Source organism: Lagopus muta, chromosome 18 (assembly GCF_023343835.1).
Source record: "Lagopus muta isolate bLagMut1 chromosome 18, bLagMut1 primary, whole genome shotgun sequence".
Taxonomy (NCBI): domain Eukaryota; kingdom Metazoa; phylum Chordata; class Aves; order Galliformes; family Phasianidae; genus Lagopus; species Lagopus muta.
In genome coordinates this window covers 3,997,771-4,018,633 of record NC_064450.1, presented here as the reverse complement: position 1 = coordinate 4,018,633, position 20,863 = coordinate 3,997,771, and the positions used below count along the sequence as shown (strand labels likewise).

The 20,863-nt window shown below is 44.5% G+C and overlaps 1 protein-coding gene across 8 annotated transcripts in view; it reads right to left on the bottom strand.

Moving 5' to 3' along the window:
- TNRC6C (trinucleotide repeat containing adaptor 6C) overlaps positions 1-20,863 on the bottom strand; it is an 86,247-nt gene that overhangs the window by 38,289 nt on the left and 27,095 nt on the right. For 7 of the 8 annotated variants that reach the window (XM_048964672.1, XM_048964673.1, XM_048964669.1 and 4 more), the window contains one exon: positions 10,304-10,627. In XM_048964672.1, the coding sequence (XP_048820629.1) occupies positions 10,304-10,627 (324 nt within the window). Of the gene's footprint in view, positions 1-497; positions 820-10,303; positions 10,628-20,863 lie in introns of those variants that run through there. The other variant, XM_048964675.1, reaches the window with a different exon arrangement.

Here is a 20,863-nt window from a genome sequence, read left to right as displayed (position 1 = left end):
AAGCTGAACTCCTGAGACCCATACATCATGAGTTAAGGCAGACAAAAGATGGAAGCACCAAACACAACAGCTTTACTTTAAAACGAAGCCCAGCTAAGCACACAAGTGGGAAAGCCCGACAGCACGTTCCAATTCTCTGCACTACGACACAAACACGTCGCTCATTTCCTCTGATGCCAGACCCTTTCAAACACATTCACGACAACAAGCACGAAACACGCAGCGCTGTGCGCAGGATGGCACAGCACACAGCTCAGCTCGGAGCTCTGCCCGGCGCACGGCTCGCTGCGGAGACGCCATTTTATCAAACCTGAAACGCAGCCAAGAGCTGAGCACGCCGCGCTGCTGCTGCTCTCTCCCTGAAACGTTATGTAATAAATTGATTTAACAGCAGCAGATGCTGTTTTCTCAGGGTTAGGGTTCCGTTTTTTTGTTGTTGTTGTTTTGTTTTCCTCTCCCCCTTTGGCTCTAAGAAGGGCTGACGGGTAACGAAATACCTGAAGCAAGGAGCCGCCCAACCATCCTAGGAGTCGCTACATTGCGTGCAGAGCTGCTCCTGATCTACGTCCTGCGCTGCAATATGTCGGCTGTGTGCAGCCTGAGCCTCATCCTGTAGCGCTGCCAGGAGTCGCGCCGTGCCGCGCTGCGCTGGGCCTGCCTGCAGGTTGGGCCCGGCCCCAGCCGAACGGTGCTTCTGAGCTTTGATTATCTAATTGCAGCTGACACTAAACCGATCTTCCTTCCTCTTTAAATTCTTGCAACTGTCACAAAACATTTTCACTTCAGGACCCAGCTACAATTAGCGCTCCGGCCGCTTTTCTTCTGGTTTTTTGAAAGTCAGCCAAAAGCGCGGGCGTGCGGTGCCAGCGCTGCCTCCCGCCTTCCTCCTCCTCCTCCATTCCTCCTCCCGCTCTGAACAAGTCCCATATGTGTATTGGCCCGCCGCCAGGCTCTTAATTACTTCCCTGCCTCTATCTCGCAGCGATGCAGGCAGCAAACAGCAGGGCATATTAATCACAGCCCCGGCTTTTTGTACGCTGCCCAGACAATGCAGCTCGGCTGCGGGAGGGGAACGGCAGCAGCCGCCCTGCTTGTCTTTGCCCATATGAACGCAGCACATAAAGGGGAGGGCGCAGCCAACATAACATCACACGTTATATAAGAGCAGCGTGGAGATCTGCACAAAAATCCACACGGCTCATTTACACACAGCGTTCCAGCGCATTTCACCATTATTCCCCCTCCCCGTTTCCCTTCTCTTCCTCCGCTCTGTCCCAAATCCATACTAATTGCACAGCACACTGTAAATCTGCCGCTTCCATTCCTGTCAGGTGTTTGTCAGAAGGCTCTCGGTTCGCGCTGGGTTGCACACAACCGATGGCTCTTTAAGGGTTTGGCTCTGTGCTCTGAATTGCTGCCACTTCACCACCACAGCACAATCGCTGCTGCTATTCCTGGCTGCAGAGCTGCTCCGCTGAAGCACTCCTGAAAATAGCCAGGCTCCCCATGAAGACATTTGCTCCCTGCTTCTGTGCAGCGCTGTCTGAATGCTGGATGGGTTCGACTTCATTTTAAAAACAACTGATGAACACCAATGAAATCTCTGCTTCACCCAGAAAATGCTCTCAAATGGAATGGGAAGAGGAGCCTAAGAGTCAATCTTGCAACCACCTTCACGGTCAGAACTTTGTGGTGAATGGTTATATTCTCTTAACAGCAGCAGCTACACCTGCTAGAAATTTTCCTTAGTTAAAATATATTAAACCTGAGGAGAATGTAAGGCGCGTTTTTGTAGGCCTTGTAATTTTCCTCAAAAATATAGCAAACCTTTTCCTACAATCTCCTTCAAGTGATGGAGGCAGCGCTTATCAATGGTACCAACTCATGGGGCAGGGAGCAGTAAGGCCATGCAGAACCCAAGGACACCCCCGTGTCCCAACTCCCAACACATCCTGTAGCGCCAGGAGTCACTATGGGCACCCAAAGGCAAAAACTGAAGATGTGAGAGGTTATGACCTCCCAACTGAGCTAAGCAACGATTCCCACAGACACCAAATGATGTCTCTTCAACCGACCAGTGAAGCCCATGAACATCAGACTGCAGAACCCCAGCTATTCCATCTCACTTTTTGAGACAGCTTTTGCACTGGCCGGTTTTTCCCAATGTGTACCCCTCATCTTCCTTGCTGAAATCTAAGCCCGTTATTTCTCATCTGATGCACCACAGCCATACAGAACATACCATTTTTGTCCTTGCAGCGGTCAGTTAGGAATTCCTGCATTCTTAACTCCACTGCTTTCTCTAGGCTTAGCCGTCCCAGTTGCCTCACTGCTTGCAATCTTGTTCCCGAGCTCTTCTCACTCCCAGTGCATTCCTCTACTCTTTCTCCAGTGGGTTCACCTCCGACTGCACAGCATCCCAGCCTGGACTCGATGTCCCACTCCTCAAGGCTGAGCACACGTGCCTCCTGGAGCCAGACCTCAGCACGCTGCGTCTTCCCTTCAGTCTGTGATACTCTTCGTCAGGTTCACCTCCTGTGACCAACTCCAGATCTATTTCTGCAGCACATTTCTCACGTAACCGTATTTCTGTACCCAGCTGTTCCTGTGAAAATAAAGAACCTTCCCCTTTTCTTTGCTTCTTATTTGATTGCACAATTTTGTCACCGCTGTTTTGTCTTCCGGTTGTCTCACATTCTTCTCCGGTTTGGCATCATTCAAAAACTTAATGAAGGCTGTTGTTCACAGCCAAATGACTGATGCAAATACCAGAGAGGACACATTTTCTATCTCAAAACTTAATTTTGTCAGTTTAGGGCTGATAGCTACTCTGTGCCTGCACCCTTCTGAGCAGCTATCACCGATCTTACAGTAATTTAATCTTATGCTTCTCACTTATTTACAACAGCACACATCCATCATGCCAAAGCCTTCTGAGGCACTGTCAAAAGCCAGACACAGACTTTATGACATTATTCCCTCCTGTTTTGCAATGCCTGTTGCTCTCCTCTGACATGATTTGCTCTCCATAAACCCATGCTGGCTCTGCTCTTGCTACTCTGTGATGTTCTACATGTATTGAAATAGCTGCTTTGGTTATTTTTTCTAGTTCTGTCCTAGAGGACTGCACCGACATATCTATAATTCCTCCTTTTGTGCTTTTAAAAATTGTTTATTTCATTTTCCTGTTCTGTAGCCCTCAAACACTCAAAGAGCCAGTGAGACAACACTGCTCCAACACATCCTCACTGTATTCTCAGCTATCGATTTCATCTGTTCCATACAATCTGAAGCACTTATGTAAGCATTCTAACTCACTACAGCCTTAGTTTTAAGCCACATATCACCTTACAGATGAGGGAGAAGACACAAAGTATTCTTGAGGCCATCTATTAACAGGTCTCCCTATTGAACATCACACCAGTTCCCTTAGCCTTCCTTGTATTATTTAAGAAAATGCTGTCTTTTTGTCCATTTTTTCCCCCAATACCCACAAACTGCTTTGCTAAGTTTGTTTCTTGCAGTATTTTCTCCTGAGCTGCATGAATTCACCTCTCCATCACTTTCCACACGACGTTACTTTCTCCTTCCCCAGGACCACATTCCCATTCCCTGCTCAGTCTGACCTCAGTAGTTGCTTTCTGCCCTTTGCTTATCCTGCAGCTCGGTCTCTCGACATGCTTTGTCAGGAAACTGCCATCTGCACATTACAGAAACCTGCCAGACTCTTTGTCTCTCGATGTTCTTTCCCAACAGACACTTGGACAGTTTATTTATCTGACTACCACTAAATCACAGCCTTCTACAAGAGAACTACAGATAGGGTACAGACCTACTGATTCCAAAGCAAATGCGTTGGCCTTTTGATTCATGATGTTTTTGCACAGCCGTGTTCTTCGAAAAGGAGGGCAGCAAAACATAAAGGTGTTTCAGTTATTCATCCCTTTTACAGATTTCTATTTCTCCTTCTCCCGGTGAAAAATTCCAATCACTGTCAAATAGATTTGAAACAGCAGATTTATTTTTCATGCTCTGCTGCCCGGTGTCAGAGAACATACACAACACAGAAAAATTCATTCCAAAGATTAGTTTGCTGATGAGTTTTAGCCATCATTTTTCATTCATAAGGCCCATATTTATGCTACACTGAGCCTGCTACTTTTCCATTGGCACTGAAGGCATTGTATGGATTTTAGGGAAATTTACATGGGAGACAAAAACCTTTGCTAGCTGTGACTCAGTCCCCACAGACCTTCCCATCACTGTATTTCAGAAGACATTAACCACTTGGGACTAAATCCCAGACAGCACCTACTGGCTGGATCCCACCTCCATGTCAACTGCGTGTTTTCCTCCTTGCACCATGTTTTTAAGCTTCCTCTGGCCTAAACATACACCTGACACAAGTGAGCTTGGACAACATGGAGTGAAGCACTGCTGAATGCTGAACAACGCCTTGAGGAGCAAAACAGGAAGGAAGCACAGCCACCATCCCTGCAGCCTGCTCAGGTACCTGTGCATCCTTTTACAATGCTAACTAAATGACACTACCAGCAAAAGGATTAATTAAAAAAAAATGGTGGTTTCTGTTTTCTCAACTAACATCAGAACATAAAATTTCACCCCACAAATAGAAAAGCTTTTACATAACTGCAGTGTGATTAACTTGTGAATGAGTTGTACAGGGAACTGTTCTGCAAATTACAACCAACACCTCATTGAGTGATGCAAAACCAAAAGTATCTGTAAATAAGCATCACGTATTTGTTATACACAGTTGTCTTTCACAGAAGTAAGGATGAAGAAAGAAGAAACAGCCAAATCTGGAGCTTACATCCTCTGAGTAAACTTCTTCCTCACATCTCACCTACACCACCCTTTCTGTTTAAACCCATCACCCCCTGTTCTGTCACCACACACCACAGCCAAGACTCCCTCCCCAGCTCTCCTGCAGGCCTTTATCTGATCCTTTACAAAGGATCCAGAAAAACAAAACCAATTTTTGAAAAACGTTTATTTTTATTCCAGTAACTTGCCAACGAGAAGCAAAGACAGTTTTGCCAACAGAGATATTCTGCTAACAAAATCACAGAATACGGGTCCATAAAGTTCAGCTAATCATTTCCATAGAGGCAGTTTTCACATGTGCACTTTTCATTAAAAACCAAACTCTTTGCCAAGCCTCCCGGAAACCAAGCTGAATCTAATTTCAAACTTGAAACGATCCTTTATTCACATGCTCCAAAACTACTGCACACACGCCTTACCTGCAGTGAGCACCACGTACAAAAAGCTGAACTGAGCTCAAACTCATGCTTAGTTTGAAGGTCCCTATTGCTCTGCCTGATCTGATGATACAGCTGTATACCAAAGCTTGTCTGTGTTTCCCAACTACACAGACTGCTTTTATGCAGGATGGTACCTTTCCCTAAAACACCTCTCCAAATTTCATGTGACTGCCTTACATGATCGCTGTTAGAAGGAATTCTGGAGCAACCCGCAGTTAAAGCACAGGATGTCACATCAGGGCAGGATGGAACTGGATCCATCAGACATGGATCTGCACAGCAATGGTTGGTTCTTTTCTCCTGCTTCCTCAAAGTTACATAAAGGCAAAGCTAACACCAACATGCCAACAAGAAGAATTACCCTGCCTCGTGACGGCATCTGGCAGCTCCCAGCTGCCCACAGTACTTACTGGACATGCACACACTGTGCTACAGGAAGGAATACACAAACTGCAGCTAAAGAAATGTTAGAACAGGAAATAAGTCTTCTCACTTCAGAGGAGAAAAAAGAAAAGAAGAAAAAACTTTAATGTGGAATCCAGCATCAGATCCCGCTAGGAAAATACATTAACAGCTCTCAAATTCTCACCTCCCAGAAAACAACAGAGCACAACTCTTCAGCTTTCACAATGCTTCTTGTGGGTTGCATCTCATTTTGACTGCTCTATGAATTACTTGCTTTCATTTCTTTTAAGACTCTGCAAACATATGTTATGGATCAGTTCCACAAATCCTCTGCTTGCCAGCACAAAAGCAGCTCAGAAGTTTCACTGCAGCTCCCAACTCCTGCAGGACACAGCATTTTTCTCTGGAGGAGATGGATGTTGGTCTGATGCTGCTGAACTGCAGGAAAGTGAAAGGCATCTTCAAGAGAACCTGATTACTTCTTTTGATCTTTGCTCTTACCACCATCAAACGCACAGGGGTTGCCTGGAGATTCCTTTACAAACTTCATCACTTGCAAAGAAACAAAGGAGGGTGCATCACTTGTTGTTTTCATTCTCCCATGACAGCTTCCAGAAATTACCTTAACTTCATTAGGTAACATGGCAAAAGGGCCATCCCAGTGATGGCTTGTACCTTAACAAGGGAGATAGCTGCTCACCGCATACAGAGCTAGCTGACCGAGTGGGGAGGGAAGAGATAAAAAGCAGCAGCACCTTTAAGTAGAAATAGCAGAGCGGATATTAGAATACTGCCCGTAAATTACACCAATAGCTTTCCCTGCTGTAATCTTGGAAAGGATTACAGAAGCAGTATGAGGAGAACAGGCTTTGTTGCTTCAGATAAAAGTTCTGGAAGAATTACTACGCTACAGAAAATGCTCTTACTGAACACAGTTTCATAATAGTTAACAATGAATTAAAGACTGTTTCAAAGGATAAGATATCTCAAATATTTTATGCCATTTGAAATGTTTCAGTATCTTCTCCTAGCAGTTTGCTTAGTTAATGTTTCACAGATTACCTTAAAAGGGAAACAAAAAATCAGCACTCTCATCCACTTTACTGATATTTCCAAATGATAAATCTGACAAAGAATATATTAGTGGTCATTAATTTCCACTTCCCTTACATTGGCAGAACATCCTTTTTAATTCACGACGTTGCAGTTAGAGTTCTGATAAGTGTCTTGGATAGGCCAAGGCAGCAGATAACAGAGACTGATGATAAGAGAATAAAGAGATAAAATAGGGCAATTTTCACAGTGAAGAGGCTGGCAGTGCCTCTCTAACAGCTTTCCCTGTATCTCCATAGCTATAAATAGGTCCTGGAAAGAACGTGGTTGCATAATTTCAAGTTAACTCTAAAGGAATACGACGCTGTAAAAATAAAAACTACAGGCATGAATTTATATTCAGCATCTTTTGGATACAAGATGCTAGCTTACAGCAGTCCTGGCTCTCTGATTAATACCAGGTCATCCATCAAAAGAAATCCACTACTGCTCAATGTAAGCATAAAAAAGCCACATACGGAGACTTGCTTGGACTGAATCCAGCGCGTGTCTAACAAGCTCTGCTCAGGCATTCAGGCTCTGAGGGCCCTCAGCAATGGATGTTCCACTGACTGCCTCTCAGAGAAGCAGCAACGCTTGTGAAGCGCCCTCCCTGCTGCAATGCAGGTGATACTCAGGTAGACCAAATCCCCATTCCCAGTGCATCAGACGTCTGTGCTCACCTGCACCTTGCATTATGTTGTTCCTTCCCTTCCTCTGGAAACTTTTACTTCCAAAGCCTTCAGTAAATGAAACATCCCAGGAGACAGACAAAGGAACCCAGTCCTCAGCGACAACAAAACATGCAGGAAAGCTTCCAGCTGACAAACGCACTCAAGAATGCTCACTTTAAAAAATCTTTATTTTCATATTCACAAAAATGTGAGCCAGTTTTAATTGAATTTCATGTAAAACTCGTAGTTAACAGCTGGAGTTTTTCAGAATATCAAATCCTACAATATTTCCAATCCTAACAGCTGAAATGAAAAGGTTTAGGCCTTCCCTGAATACTCCTCACTTCTTTTGTCTTTAAGTTCATCTCAGCATGGAGAAGCAGCCATTAAAGACAGACCAGGTTTGAATAAGACAGTCAAGATGCAAAGAATTTCGTGGCTACAAAGGTCTCTTGGGAATGAGACACTACTCCTGTCCCAGCCTCGCAAAGAAGCCAGGTGCACAGCTGCTGGTGCTATAACTGAGCTGCATCTTTCCCTCCTGTAACTGCTCCCAGTGGATGAACTGATGCTCCACCTGCTGGAAAGAGACATAAACGAGCTCTGAATTCAGCAAGTGTTTTCTAAGAGGAAGATGGAGCCACTTATGTCTCACAACATGAAACCTTGCTGTCAGCAGAGGGAAAAAGACCCAACAAAACAAAAGTGAGCCAAGCATGTAGCTTTTGTGAGAATTCCTTCCCTGCTCCAGGAACTGCTGCAGAACTTCTCAGGTGCCCTGTAAAGCTTTTGGTTTGACTTAACATAGAAAACAACCTGACAGTTCTGCCCTGTGCGCTCATCACAGCCTGCTGACAACAGATCAGTGTTTCCCAGTCATACTTCTACAAAGAATTTGATGTCAGTGAACACATTTAGTGCAATATGAAATATAACAGGATGCAGAAATGCTACTGCATTCCTCCCCTTGTACTACTTGTTACTGCATTCTGAACTGACCCAAAAGTTGACACAGAAGTAGCAGAAACACAAGAAAACAAACAAATTCAACAGTATAAACATCTGCTGACAGGTGCCAGGCTGAGAAACAGCAGAATTAAGTGTTCATTTTATACAGCAAGTTGAAATAGGAGTCAGGAAAAGAAGTCTAAAACCTCACAGTGCAAATGCATCTGGCAAGATCAAAGGCAGAGAGCAAGCACTGCCCTCCTACCAGGCAAGTTCTTTCATGGATTACGTTGTGATTTAGAGTGGACTTTGTTCCGTCAGACGTGGTGTGCTCCTTCAAGATCAAAGAAAGAAATTTGGGATACATCTCTGCTGATGCTCGGAGCGGTACCAGAGCCAGCACTGATCCTCAGCCAGCCTGAGCCACTCGGGTTCCTCACCCTGTCTCCACCGTATCAACAGTTACATCTCCAAAAAACACAACAAACAGGTACATATCAAACTAACACAGAAGATGAGTGTGGCAGTTAGGAAACATCTCCATTTCAAACAGAAGCCATGTATGCCTGCCACCTTCCCTGCTGAATGTGACTTGTACAGAGGATGAGAACGCTGCTGGAAGTTGTAGGAACCGACCACCTTTTGTGTCACTAAAGCCAAATAGTCCAGCATTCAGGAACAGAACCTCTTCCTCACTCTAAAAATTAAATAATTGCAACCACTTTATGTAAATACACAGTCGTTTTGTTTTTGGTTTGTGCTTCCAGGGAGTAGTGGAATCATATTTTCAAGTGCATCCATAAAGCTGCATTTCTGAAAGAGATTATTTCTTTATCTGACCAAAACTTCTAAGGACAATACTGAATCATTTTCACTGCTGGAGTTCAGCATCACAGGCAGCAAAACTTGTGAAACATTCCCTAATGCCCAGAGGGGAAAACTGCAGACAGCTCAGATCAAAATTTTGTGATGTCTGACACCATTAGTGAGTGATAATGAGCAGCTCTCGAGATCATGCAGAAATTACTAAGATTCAATTCTAAAAACAAAACGAAACAAAACAAAACAAAAAAAACACCTCCTTGTGGCTTAGTCCAGATAAGTTTTTCTAAGCCATGGACAACTGCAGCTCAGAGTGCTCCTGCTTTGCCTAACACAGCACACACAGCAGTGATGACAAAGGTGATCCGTACCACCTTCTGACAGAGCTCCTCTCCATCTGGCAGCTACCTGGTCTCCAGCACAGAGGGACAATTGAGCAGAGAGTGCCTCTTGTTTCCTTGTCAGCAGCTGCAGAGAAGAGAAAGGCAGCTGAGAGCCTTCCTGCTCACGGTGCTCCCTTCAATGGCCAAAAGGAGATTGAGGCATCTGCCAGAGCAGAGAACCAAGTGGCAGAAAAGGCCTGGGACACTGAACTACCTTTCCCAAAAAGCTACTCTCTCTACATGAAAATAATATTGAGAGCATAAGCATATAGAGGCACCGAAGTGTCCCAGCACAACACATAAGCAAAGTTCCCAATTTTTATTTACATATGCAAAACTCTTTAAAGATCATTAAAGTTGCCAACGGGATATTCAAAAGCTTGGAAAAGCCCAAATTAACAGTGCTTGTGAGGGTCAGTCACTAGGAATGTTGTCATGTTGTGGAGAACACAGCCAGTACAAGGACCAAAAACAAATCTGGAAAAAGACCCCATAGGTCTGAGCACCCAAAGTAAACCTACAGAACTGGGTATGAGGGCTGAGAACGTTCATTCGTAACTGCGAAAGAAAAAAGAGGATCAGCACACGCTTCACTTCAAATCCTGACCTTCTCAGACACATCACGCACCCTTCAGCTCCCACACCACGGCCGTGCCGACAGCGATGGCAGGTCCCGGCTCTCGGCTCTTACCTGCTTGGGTCTTACTGGGATGATGCTGTCCTCCCGCCCCTGGCTGTGGGGGAGGACTCGCCCCTGCTGGCCCAGTGCCTTGCGCCGGGCTGCTGCTCAGAGTCCCGGTGGGCAGCGGCTGCCCTCTCTTTAAGAGCTGCTTCTGTTCTTGCTGGCGGAAGCGTGGAGGCACCTCGCGGGGCAGGTAGCGGGACGCGGCTGGCTGCTGCCCGTTAGCAGATGCACGCTTGCCATTGCTGCTGTTGGTGATAGTGCTGGTGGAAGTACTGGTACCGGTACCGGCAGGTTGGGGCTGGCTTAAACTGGTCTTAATAGGTTCTGGCACTGTGGAAGAAAATAATAATAATATCATCATTTAACATCGGGGAAAAATAGTTTTTCTATGATTTGGGATGACCTCGTGGCAGCCTTTCAATACCTAAAGGGAGCCTGCAAACAGGAGGGGAATCAACTCTTTGAAAGGGTTGATAACTGCAGGACAAGGGGAAATGGTTTGAAGTTGAGAGAGGGAAGATTGAGGTTGGATGTCAGGGGAAAAGTTCTTTACTGTGAGAGTGGTGAGGTGCTGGAACAGCTGCCCTGAGAGGCTGTGGATGCCCCGTCCGTGGAGGTGTTTGAGGCCAGACTGGATGGGGCCCTGGGCAGCCTGGTCTAGCATTAAATGTGGAGGTTGGTGGCCCTGCATGTGGCAGGGGTTGGAGATTCGTGATCCTTGAGGTTCCTTCCAACCCAAAGCATTCTGTGATTTCTAAGATGTCTAACAGTACTTACCCCAAAAGAGGACATAGGAACCCAACAAACAAGAGGATGATAGAAAAGGCTGCTGCTGCTCTCAAACCACGTAAGGAAAATTGATTATTGAATGAGACCCGGGCTCACAGGGCTCTTTTTTTTAAAGCTGAGAGGGATGGTGATGGTGAAGCAGCAGCATGCTGGGAAATGCAAAGTTTAGAACGTGAATTGAAAAGAAGCATGCACTACAGCAGGGGGAATTCTAGGTAGTAAAAGCCAAGATTGATCTTCAGGATTCATTTTCTTTACTTCTGCTTTACTCGATGTAGATTCAGACAGATGTGCACATACTCTGTGACTATACTGATGCATCAATCTGTTCTATTCAAGAATTATAATGGCAAGTACAAAATATGTCATCATACTTAAAGATGCGGGGTGCATGTTTTCAAAAGGTATGATTAAAAATCTGATCATAATTATTTCCTTTAATTAGAAAGAGTGACTAAGCAGCACAACTCCCATGCTACAACAACTCTATTTCTGGAGGATCCTCCCTCATCCTGTCTCACAGAAGACCATCAGGGTCTGCACCACCCTGAGGAGCAGGAGCATCACCCCTGCGTGCTGCTATGCAGCACAACACCTGCTTCTCTGCAACAACACTTCCCATTTCTAACCTGACACTGACAAATCCAACCACATCTCAGCACTTTATTCGAGCTGCACACATGCACCAATGCAGGTGACTGTGCACAAGGACAAGCAGCCTGCAGCATCACTTCCCCACGTATCACAAGTGACCAAATGCAGGCCACCTCATCTACACTGAGCAACGCTCAGCTTATGTTTGCAAAATGGATTCAGAAGTGTAAAACATGAATGTTATTTCTAACAGTCAGCACTACTTCTCCAAGACAAATTCTTTCCCATCGTTACTTGCAGTGCCAACTCCTCGTGGTGCAACCACAGGCTGAGCAGTGCAGGGGGCAGGTTGAAACGAGGCACTTGTGAGCCAGGTTCACATTGCAGAGAAATAAATGTATGCAGCTGTTTGTAGGTACTTCAGCACAAGATTAACGCAAGCTTTTCTGCAATCTTTTAAGCTTTAAACCACTAAACATGCTACATACTGTCTTAACTTACTCCATTTCCACAGTTTTAACCTCTACTTTACTACCAGGACAACATACAATGTCCAATAAGCACCACTGGAACTAAAACAGCATTTAGTTTTAAAAACCAGGATAAATTCTGGTTATTCTCTACTTGTGCAAGGCACGTTGCCTGTTGCAGTGCTGGAACCTTTTACTCCTTGCTGTAACAAATTTCTGGGTGGGTTAAAGCAGGTGGAGAAGGGCAGAGATGCAACAAGTACTGATGGAGCAGAGCTCCTTTAAAGGGAACGGTAACACATCACCTCTGCAGCACCCACTGCCCTTTGGTTTTACACTTTGAGCTGCGAGGTGGCAAACATTAACCCTCTGAAGTACCTATGGGCACTATGAACTCCATGAAGTATCACTGCCTGCCAGCACAGCCGGCCCTCAGACAACTGTGCCAGGAACCAAAGCTGGCGTGTGGTTCAGGACCCAAATCCCTGCTTCCCCAATGCCCGCTCCTGCTTTGTTTGCCTTGCTTTGATGAATCAAAGGGATAACTGATAGAGAACTGCTTTTTATGTCGTTGAACAAAGCAACATCCCCGTTTCATTTGGGAGATGGAGAACGCAAACAGAGAAATGAGAGCTGGGGGCTATTTGTTTATGTATTCTGAGACATCAGTGTTTACCAACACTGAAATCTCACGTGCTCAGTCCTCCTGAAAGACAAATGTGTGCTCCGAGGATGCTGGGGAGAAAACAGCCCCACGGCAAAGGTGGGAGAGCGGTGCCTGCTCTGTTCTTCTGTCAGCGGAATTAAAACCATTACGTGGCACAACGCCAACAGCAGAGCCCGAATTCGCCTGGCCGTGGATTTTCTTAAGGAATATTAATGAATTGGAAACACATTTGGAAGATGGAGATGGGCTGGTTTTTATGAAGTATTATATTCTTAGTGCGATAGGGATAAATGCCAGCTGGTAACTCCAAATAGGCGCGTATATAAAACACATCTCCAATCCAAGCCACAGAAGATGTGCCAATTTTTGCTTTAATGTGAACTGAAGTTGTTTCACCACAGAGGTGTGGCCAGAGAAACCCAGTTTCAGCCTCACAATGTTTCCCTCTCAATATCTGAATGGAGATGAGAGAACAAAGACAATCCAAGTACCAAGCAAGCGCTACGTTACAGAACGACATCCCTGCCTGTTAATGGCACTGGTTTTTCTAAGCAGCTCAGCAAAGTGCTTTCGCTCCATGCACCAAAATCTCTGTCAGCCTGGTGAGATGGAAGGCAGCCCTGCAAGAACCCCATGCACACAATGGTGGTCGCTGGAAAGGAACTGCTGGATGACCCCAGCAGCAGGAAATAAAGCACCAGCAATGCAGAAAAGGCTCTGTTCCATATTCCAGCTTCACATCAGCCTGTTCACATGATATAATATATGGAGAATATCTGTTACAAAGACAATGCAATGACTGTACTCCTCCAAAAAACTCCATGCGTATTTATAAGCCATCTCTCCAGCAATGTTTAAGCAGCAATTTCCATTCGACATGCATTGAGAAACACCGACTGCTCAAAGCACCCATACAGATTTACTAATTATTAATTGCCACAAGGCGTTTGCTGCTCTGAGAGCTCCCCTACAAACACAGATGCCTCCCTTCCTGCAGGCTGTGCTGAGGGCTGCCCCGTGCCCAACACAGCCCCATGCACACAGTGCTGTGCATGCAGGCATCTCAGCACCCTGCAGGGCCGCCCCTCTGCTGCTCACCTGGCAGCAATGCACTGCAACCACTGGTGTGATGGGCAGCTGCTGGGAAGCTGGGAACTGCAAGGCAGCCCTCAACCCAAGGCTGGGTTGGTCGGAAGGCTAAAAACGTTATTTTGAGGAGATGGCGGAAAGGAGTGAAAGCAAAGTGACTTTTTTTTCCCACCCCCATTAGAAGCACACAGTCAAAGAGCCAAAAGACCGAGCTGCAGAAACAATCTTGCCAAAATACAGTGAAAGGCATCAAATGAAAGCCTCTGAATCGCTTGCTGCCCCCATGTTTGTGATGGCTATCTGCTCATTCTGCAGCCGGAGAGCTGTACATACGCTAAACAATGGGCTTGCTTGTAATAATTATCAGTACTTAATGGTATCTAAACTTCTTAATCCAATTTCACCCAAACAAATCCAATAATTACTCCGCATGCTTTCTGATGATTACAATCTCGGGAATCCCGACCGCATAAAAAATTGTTATGTGCAATTGTAGGTGGATTTTATTAATATAATGAATAGGATCAGTATAACAGATTTCAATTACAACAATAGCTTTTAAGTACGTTTCTATGACATAAGAAAAGAACATGCATAAATGAAAGAAACTGGTTAAGCCACATAATACTGATTTACGGCAGCTTTTTCCTTTCATTCCCCTCATTAACATCTCTCTGCATTTCTGAATCCCGCTCTCCAGCTCCATCAAACTTGCATTTCTAAGGGCTTCCAGGAGCAGACATTCCAGAAGAGAAACGGTTAAGCCAGAAATGCATTCTTGGCTGCTACTGTGACAGGATTTATTTACAGCTTCTATTAAACACAGCAGCTCCATTACAAAGTGCTGCATGTGAGAAGAATTTTTGATTATACAATGCCAATGCCTCACTGCGTTAAACATATCATGCCAGCGTATTATTTTTTTTTTCCTTCAGCAATTCGTTCAGGTCATTGTTTGATGGGTTTATGAATTCATTACAGGAAACAGATGGATCCCATAATTCAGAGCTATTCTCCCAGCCAATCATGTGGGCAATTTTTTTTTTTCCTCATCTCGCTCCCCCCTCCAAATCAACCTTAATGAAGCCACTTCCTCCATGCCCCATTCCCTGCACACAGACGCTGCTGTGAGCTCTGCTGCTTGTTGGAGCAGCACCCAAACAGAGATGCACGGAGCACAGCGTCGAGCAGCAGAGCAGGCAGCCCTGCTCAAGTCAGACAGAAAGGCAGAACTTACCCAACTGGGGGGGAGGCAAACAGAAAGCACTGAATGGTGCTGGGCAGAAACGGGCGTCCGACTGGTGAGAAATCCATTTTTACCTGATTCAAAAGGTCTTTTTTTTGCTGTTTTCAGAAAGAAAAAAAAAAAAAAGTTCCCCCCCCAATCTACTTTCAAAGGATGAATTTTCATTTAGCAAATTACCTCCTTTGTCTACTAAGCACTGGCATTTTTCATCCACAGTGACATCTACTGGCAAAAGCAAAGGTATTTCAGAAAACTTGCAGAAAACCTAATGCTTCTTAACATTTCTACACAAAAGTGGGCGCTTTCATGCTGTGCTCTTCCCCTCCCCCAGCACACAAACTTCTGGAAAAAAAAAAGAAACAAGAAAAGACAAACTGCAGAGCACGGCCCAATGCCAAAAGAAACAGCAGAACCTGCAAAAAGGCCACAAGCAGAAGCTGCAGTCTGACAACCAAGCTCACAACTGGGTAAAAGGAAAAAGGTAGCGCCTTATTAAGGCTCAGAACTTTAAGATCATTTCAGTTTAGTACTACCTCCTGAACACAACACTTATTACATGCTAAGGAGAAATGAATGAAGTCTTCCAGGTGTAATTTCATCCCCCCTCCCATTTTGTCTCCCTGCTGAGTGTTGCACACCTCCTCCCACTTCACAGCATCCCTTCTCCCCTTCCTTCTGGGTTTAGCAGTGCTCCATTCCTCCTTTCTTATTCCTTCATCAGTTTTTTTTTTTTAAACAAGGAATTCTAGAGTCAGGATGGAAATTAACATGGAGAACATCTCTACCAACTGTTAGGGTTTCATCCTCAGTAACTCAGTTGTGCTCAGCATGCTGGTAGCACATTACCAAGGAAGCTCCATAGAGAGAACAGCTGTCCCAGCCCTCGCCCTGCTTTAGGCAGAGGAACACCAGGTTGGGTATCAGGAAACATTTCTTCCCAAGGATGCACTGCCAGGGTGTTCCAGAACCATGCAGATGTGGCACAGCAGGTTGGGGATCTTAAAGGTCTTTTCCAACCTTGGTGATTGCATGACACAGCGGTGCTGAGCCTCCAGAAAGCAGCTGCAGCTCCACCATGTATACTAAGCACAACGGAACACAAATGACTGTGAAGTTACTCAAGTCCCTCTTGCACACAGCATGCTTTACTAGAACAGACAGAGCGTACGATCCTGGAAAAGACAAAGAAATCAAAGGTCTGAACACACTGCTGACGGAGCCCTCCAGCCTTAAGGAACGGCGTTTGGCTCTGCTGAGGTCTCTGCTTTGGATGAATTCAAAAGCTCTGCAGCTCCGATTTTCTGCAGCCTGATCTGTTCATCTGAGTGCATTTCACAGGCTCCATCAAGATAGGAGCATAATTTATTCTAAAGCTATATTCAGACACAGAATCGTTGCGTCAAGTTAGCAGATAACTACCCACCATAAATTGATAGATATTAAATGCTGAAATGTATTTGTTATCTATTCAGTGGATTTCAATTCAGTCAAAAATTAATTCCTAATATAGATGCTGGAAAACCTCCTTTGAAAATATGTCATCCAGAAAGATTTTACAACCATCTGTGGGAAATCAATATTTTATGAGGGAATCATAATAACTTATAGGGCCCACAGTGACAAGCCGGTCGCAAATCACCTTCCCAAGAGTGAACTTCCATATTACTTCTTATAAATTAAAGGTTTTATTTTAATCTTCGTTCCTGGATCTGCTAGAACCATATAAATATTAAAGCAAGCTGGAAAGCATATTCCATTTGGTTGTATTTTGTGAGTTTTGAAGAACTAAACAGTCTTTTCCTAAAGATATATTGGCATTAGCAGTACTGTGGCTTGTTCCACACCTCCGGCACGCAGGGCGACCTGCACAGATCCACTGTGCTCATGTTAAGGATGCACTGTGAGGGCTGAGCAGATGGGACAGGGAAGAAAAGGCACCCATCAGCCTCTGTCCTGCACCCAGCTGCACATCTCAATGGTGTTTGTGCCTCGTGTGGTCAGAATCCAACCCAAGTTTCTTAAGCTTTAAGTGGGAAGACCAACACGACCCAACCTCATCAGCCTCATTCCCTTAGGAAACCAGCCAAAAAATACACGCAGCACAATTCATTGATGAGAGCATTTTTCCCCACAGTTGTACCTAAAATGCCTCCAAAAAGATGAATTTCTGCTGTTTTTGTAGAAATTAAGATTGATAAACTTCGTACCAGTGAAGAGTGGGGCAATCTTTTTGGAAACTAAACTCTAACAATTAAATAAATGATGGCTTCACCCTTCCTTCTGGTGTGTCACCATCAACCCCAACTGCACGTCTCAACTTTGTAATGGCTTCTGACATGGAATTATTATGTGATGCTGTCATAAGCAAATTGGAGAAATGTGAGCTAAATGCAAAATTGGCTGAAATATTCTCTGGGAGAATCAATGGTTTGCTGTCAAAACGAAAGCGTATTTCAGACAAGATTCCATCGGGACTTGATCTGAGCCTACGCTGCTCAACATTTCCATTAACAACGGCATGATGGACTAGAGAATATCCTTATTAAATCTGCAAATGGCACTAAGCTAGGGAGAAACAACATGGGGGTGATGAGATTGCTGTGGGACAGGATCAGAATTCTGATAAACTGCCGAGAAATCAGTGATAAACTGGAGAAGTGCTGTGAAAGAAAGCAGCTGCAATTTGGTAAGGAGAGCCACATTATCAAGCAGGAAGATTTAAATGCAGAACAGCAGGCATCTGACCCGTAGCAGATCTGCAGAAAAATACATTTAGGCAGATCACAGACTAAACTGAAGTTAAAAGGTCAGGCTTGTAGGAAAACAAGCATTGTAACTGCATAAATACCAAGCTACAAGGCTCAAAGTAACCCTTCCACATCTGGGGCACGTTACAGCCCTCACTAAGCAGTGCCAGTACTCGTGGTCAACCATCTCCATTCAAAGGAGAGCTCCAAGATCTGGAAGTGGCACAAAGAAACAGTCTGAAACCTGGAGACACCGACTGCCATGGCACTGCATGAGGGCAGCTGCTCAGTTCAGCAGACTCTGTGCACACACTGCAAAAAATAAATACAGAGAAGAAATAACTTGTTCCATCACATGGTGAATAGGACAAGACTTGTTGGGTTTTAATTGCAGCCACAAATGGTAAGGATTACATTGCTATCAACAAGGACCATGAAGGACTACCTGCAGACTTGCTGCAGGCGCGGTGCAGGAAGCTCCTAATAAAAACATGCATCCTTGCAAACCTCTGCACTCCAATACCAAACTTTGTTTCACTTCCTTACTCAGCACCTACACACTTTGCTTTCATATCAGTATGCAGAGCATGCCAAATATTTCTCTCCAGATACAAAATCTATTTGTTTTATTGCTAGAAATGTGCATTTTTTAAAGCCTTTTTTTCCAACCCCACTCTACACTATTCTGGTTTGGCTGTGCATGCAGCACTCTTAGGAAGAATACTCACACTTTTAAGAGCTCCCAAGATTTTCCTTACTGCTCTCCTCCACGTTAGCACTGATTACAATTTTAATTTTAAATTCACGATTAATTAGCCGTGCCATTAAAAACGGTACAGCTAATTAGGTTGATACACTGTCACCAACAATAGATTGATAATCCAAAGCAAATACAATGCTATTTAGCATCAGATTCTTTCATGGCAAGACAAATCCTCGAGTGTTTATTGTAGGTTCTGAGTGCACACGCATGGTTTACCATGGCCTGGCTGATGAATGGATATTGGATCATATACATCAAGCCTCAAATTTAGAAGTCCAAGCCATGAATCAAAACCAAGTAATGGAACAGTTAAATTATCACAGCTACATTTCTTCAGGATGTGAACTGATAACAGATGGTAACTTTCAAGGCTTAACACTTGGTCTGCTTTCTTTCAAACAATATTTCTCCAATTTGCAGGCGACGTTAAGCAGTATTTATGGATTCACATAACTCCCAATTCCAGTATTCATCATGTCCATCTCTCTACTCTTGGATTTGCTCACGGGAAAGCAAAGACAAATCAGTAAACAGATGCAGGGTGCCAGAAGCTGCTTCCCAGCCTGCTGTTCATCCCAAAGAGCAAGCCCCCAGCACAGACATGCTTCACCCAGCACATCAGCATGCACTGACCTGGAATTCAGACTGCTGCAAACTCAATGCCCACCCAGAGAGCAGCACCATGTACGCTCTTCTCCCCCAACAACACACTGACGTTAGAAAGCCAGCTCGTCTACCTGGCCTCTGTCTGTCCATCTCATCCATCTATGGCACTGCAGCCCCATCCGTAATGGCAGTCATGGGCAGCAATCAGCTCAAAGACGAATGACACAGTGCTAACCCCACTGCCAGCGCTGCTGGGAGAATCCCAGCCTTGTAATAACACATTAAATAGCTCCATACAGAGCTGCATAAGAATTGTGGGCACAAGTGGGAACTCGATCCTTCAATTTTAAGCTGTGTGCATTTAATATTATTAGACAATGTTTTACATATAGTTTTCATATTTAAAGGATTTTTAAAAAGCAAATTTACAAAAGGTGCAAAGTCATCACACCAGTAACATTCTTCCTTAATTCAATCACAGCCACTCCCAGACTGAATGGTAAATATCTTCTGCAGGAGCAATCTGCTCGTGGTTGTATCAATTGTACAAACAGATAACTATGACAATTTACAGTAACTGGCATATTTCTAAGTAATTAACAGCTGGAATAATCTCCAAATTGATCAGTTTTCTGTACACAGGAGCCTAAAATTTCATTTCTATCTACAGTTCCCATGACCAAGCCCTGAGTCCTGCTAAAAGCCAAGCAGAAAGCAGGGCAACGTGGTGGGCTGCTGCAGGTCAATATGTAATCTGTGAACTAAGTAAGCTGAGGCAAAAATCTTCAAATTAAATTAAATTTGGATGCTCGTGCTGTGTCACAAAGGCTGGATATGTTATAATATGTTATATTATCCATACAGACAAGCTTGTATCAAATCTGGTGTGTCTTACACAGCACAGACCACTACACGCATGCACACATTTCTGTTTTGCAAACTAGGAACACAACTTCTCCAATGACTTATACTTTAGAGGCTGGAAGCATGAGGAAGGAGCTGCACTGGCATTTAGCTCCTTTTAGGCATTTCCATGTAGGCAGTTATCAACAGCTGCAGATCAGGTATCTGCAGGATGAGAGCTCAGCATGGTCAGGACATGACGTGTCGTTTTTATTGACACTGGCTGTGCTGCTGGAATCATGGGACTCTGCACACATGTCAGCCTGACTGTGTAAACACAAAGCTTCGGCTCTGCTGTCATGGACATTTATGGTACCAAATAAATATCTTAAGAGCTATACTAAAATAGTAACAAATTCGTGGGCGAGAGCAGGGTTTTAAATAAACCAGTAAAAAGACTCTGTAAGTTTGGCATAACCCTTTAAGTCCGTGTTTTATCACAAGAGAAGGCTTAAGAATAGCTCATGCTCCAGCCCTGGGGACAGCCAGGACCACCCAAACCATCACAGCACTGCACTGACCTCTTCACCAAGGACTGCGTGCAGCCAAGGCAATGAAAGACCAAAGTGACAGCTATATACTTGACCAAATGTCATGGATTTTATTCCTAGAGAAACATCTGAGGTTCCATATCCTACTTTGGATGCAGTCCCCAGTACTGGAAATGGAAGAGGTTTGGGGAATTGCTATTC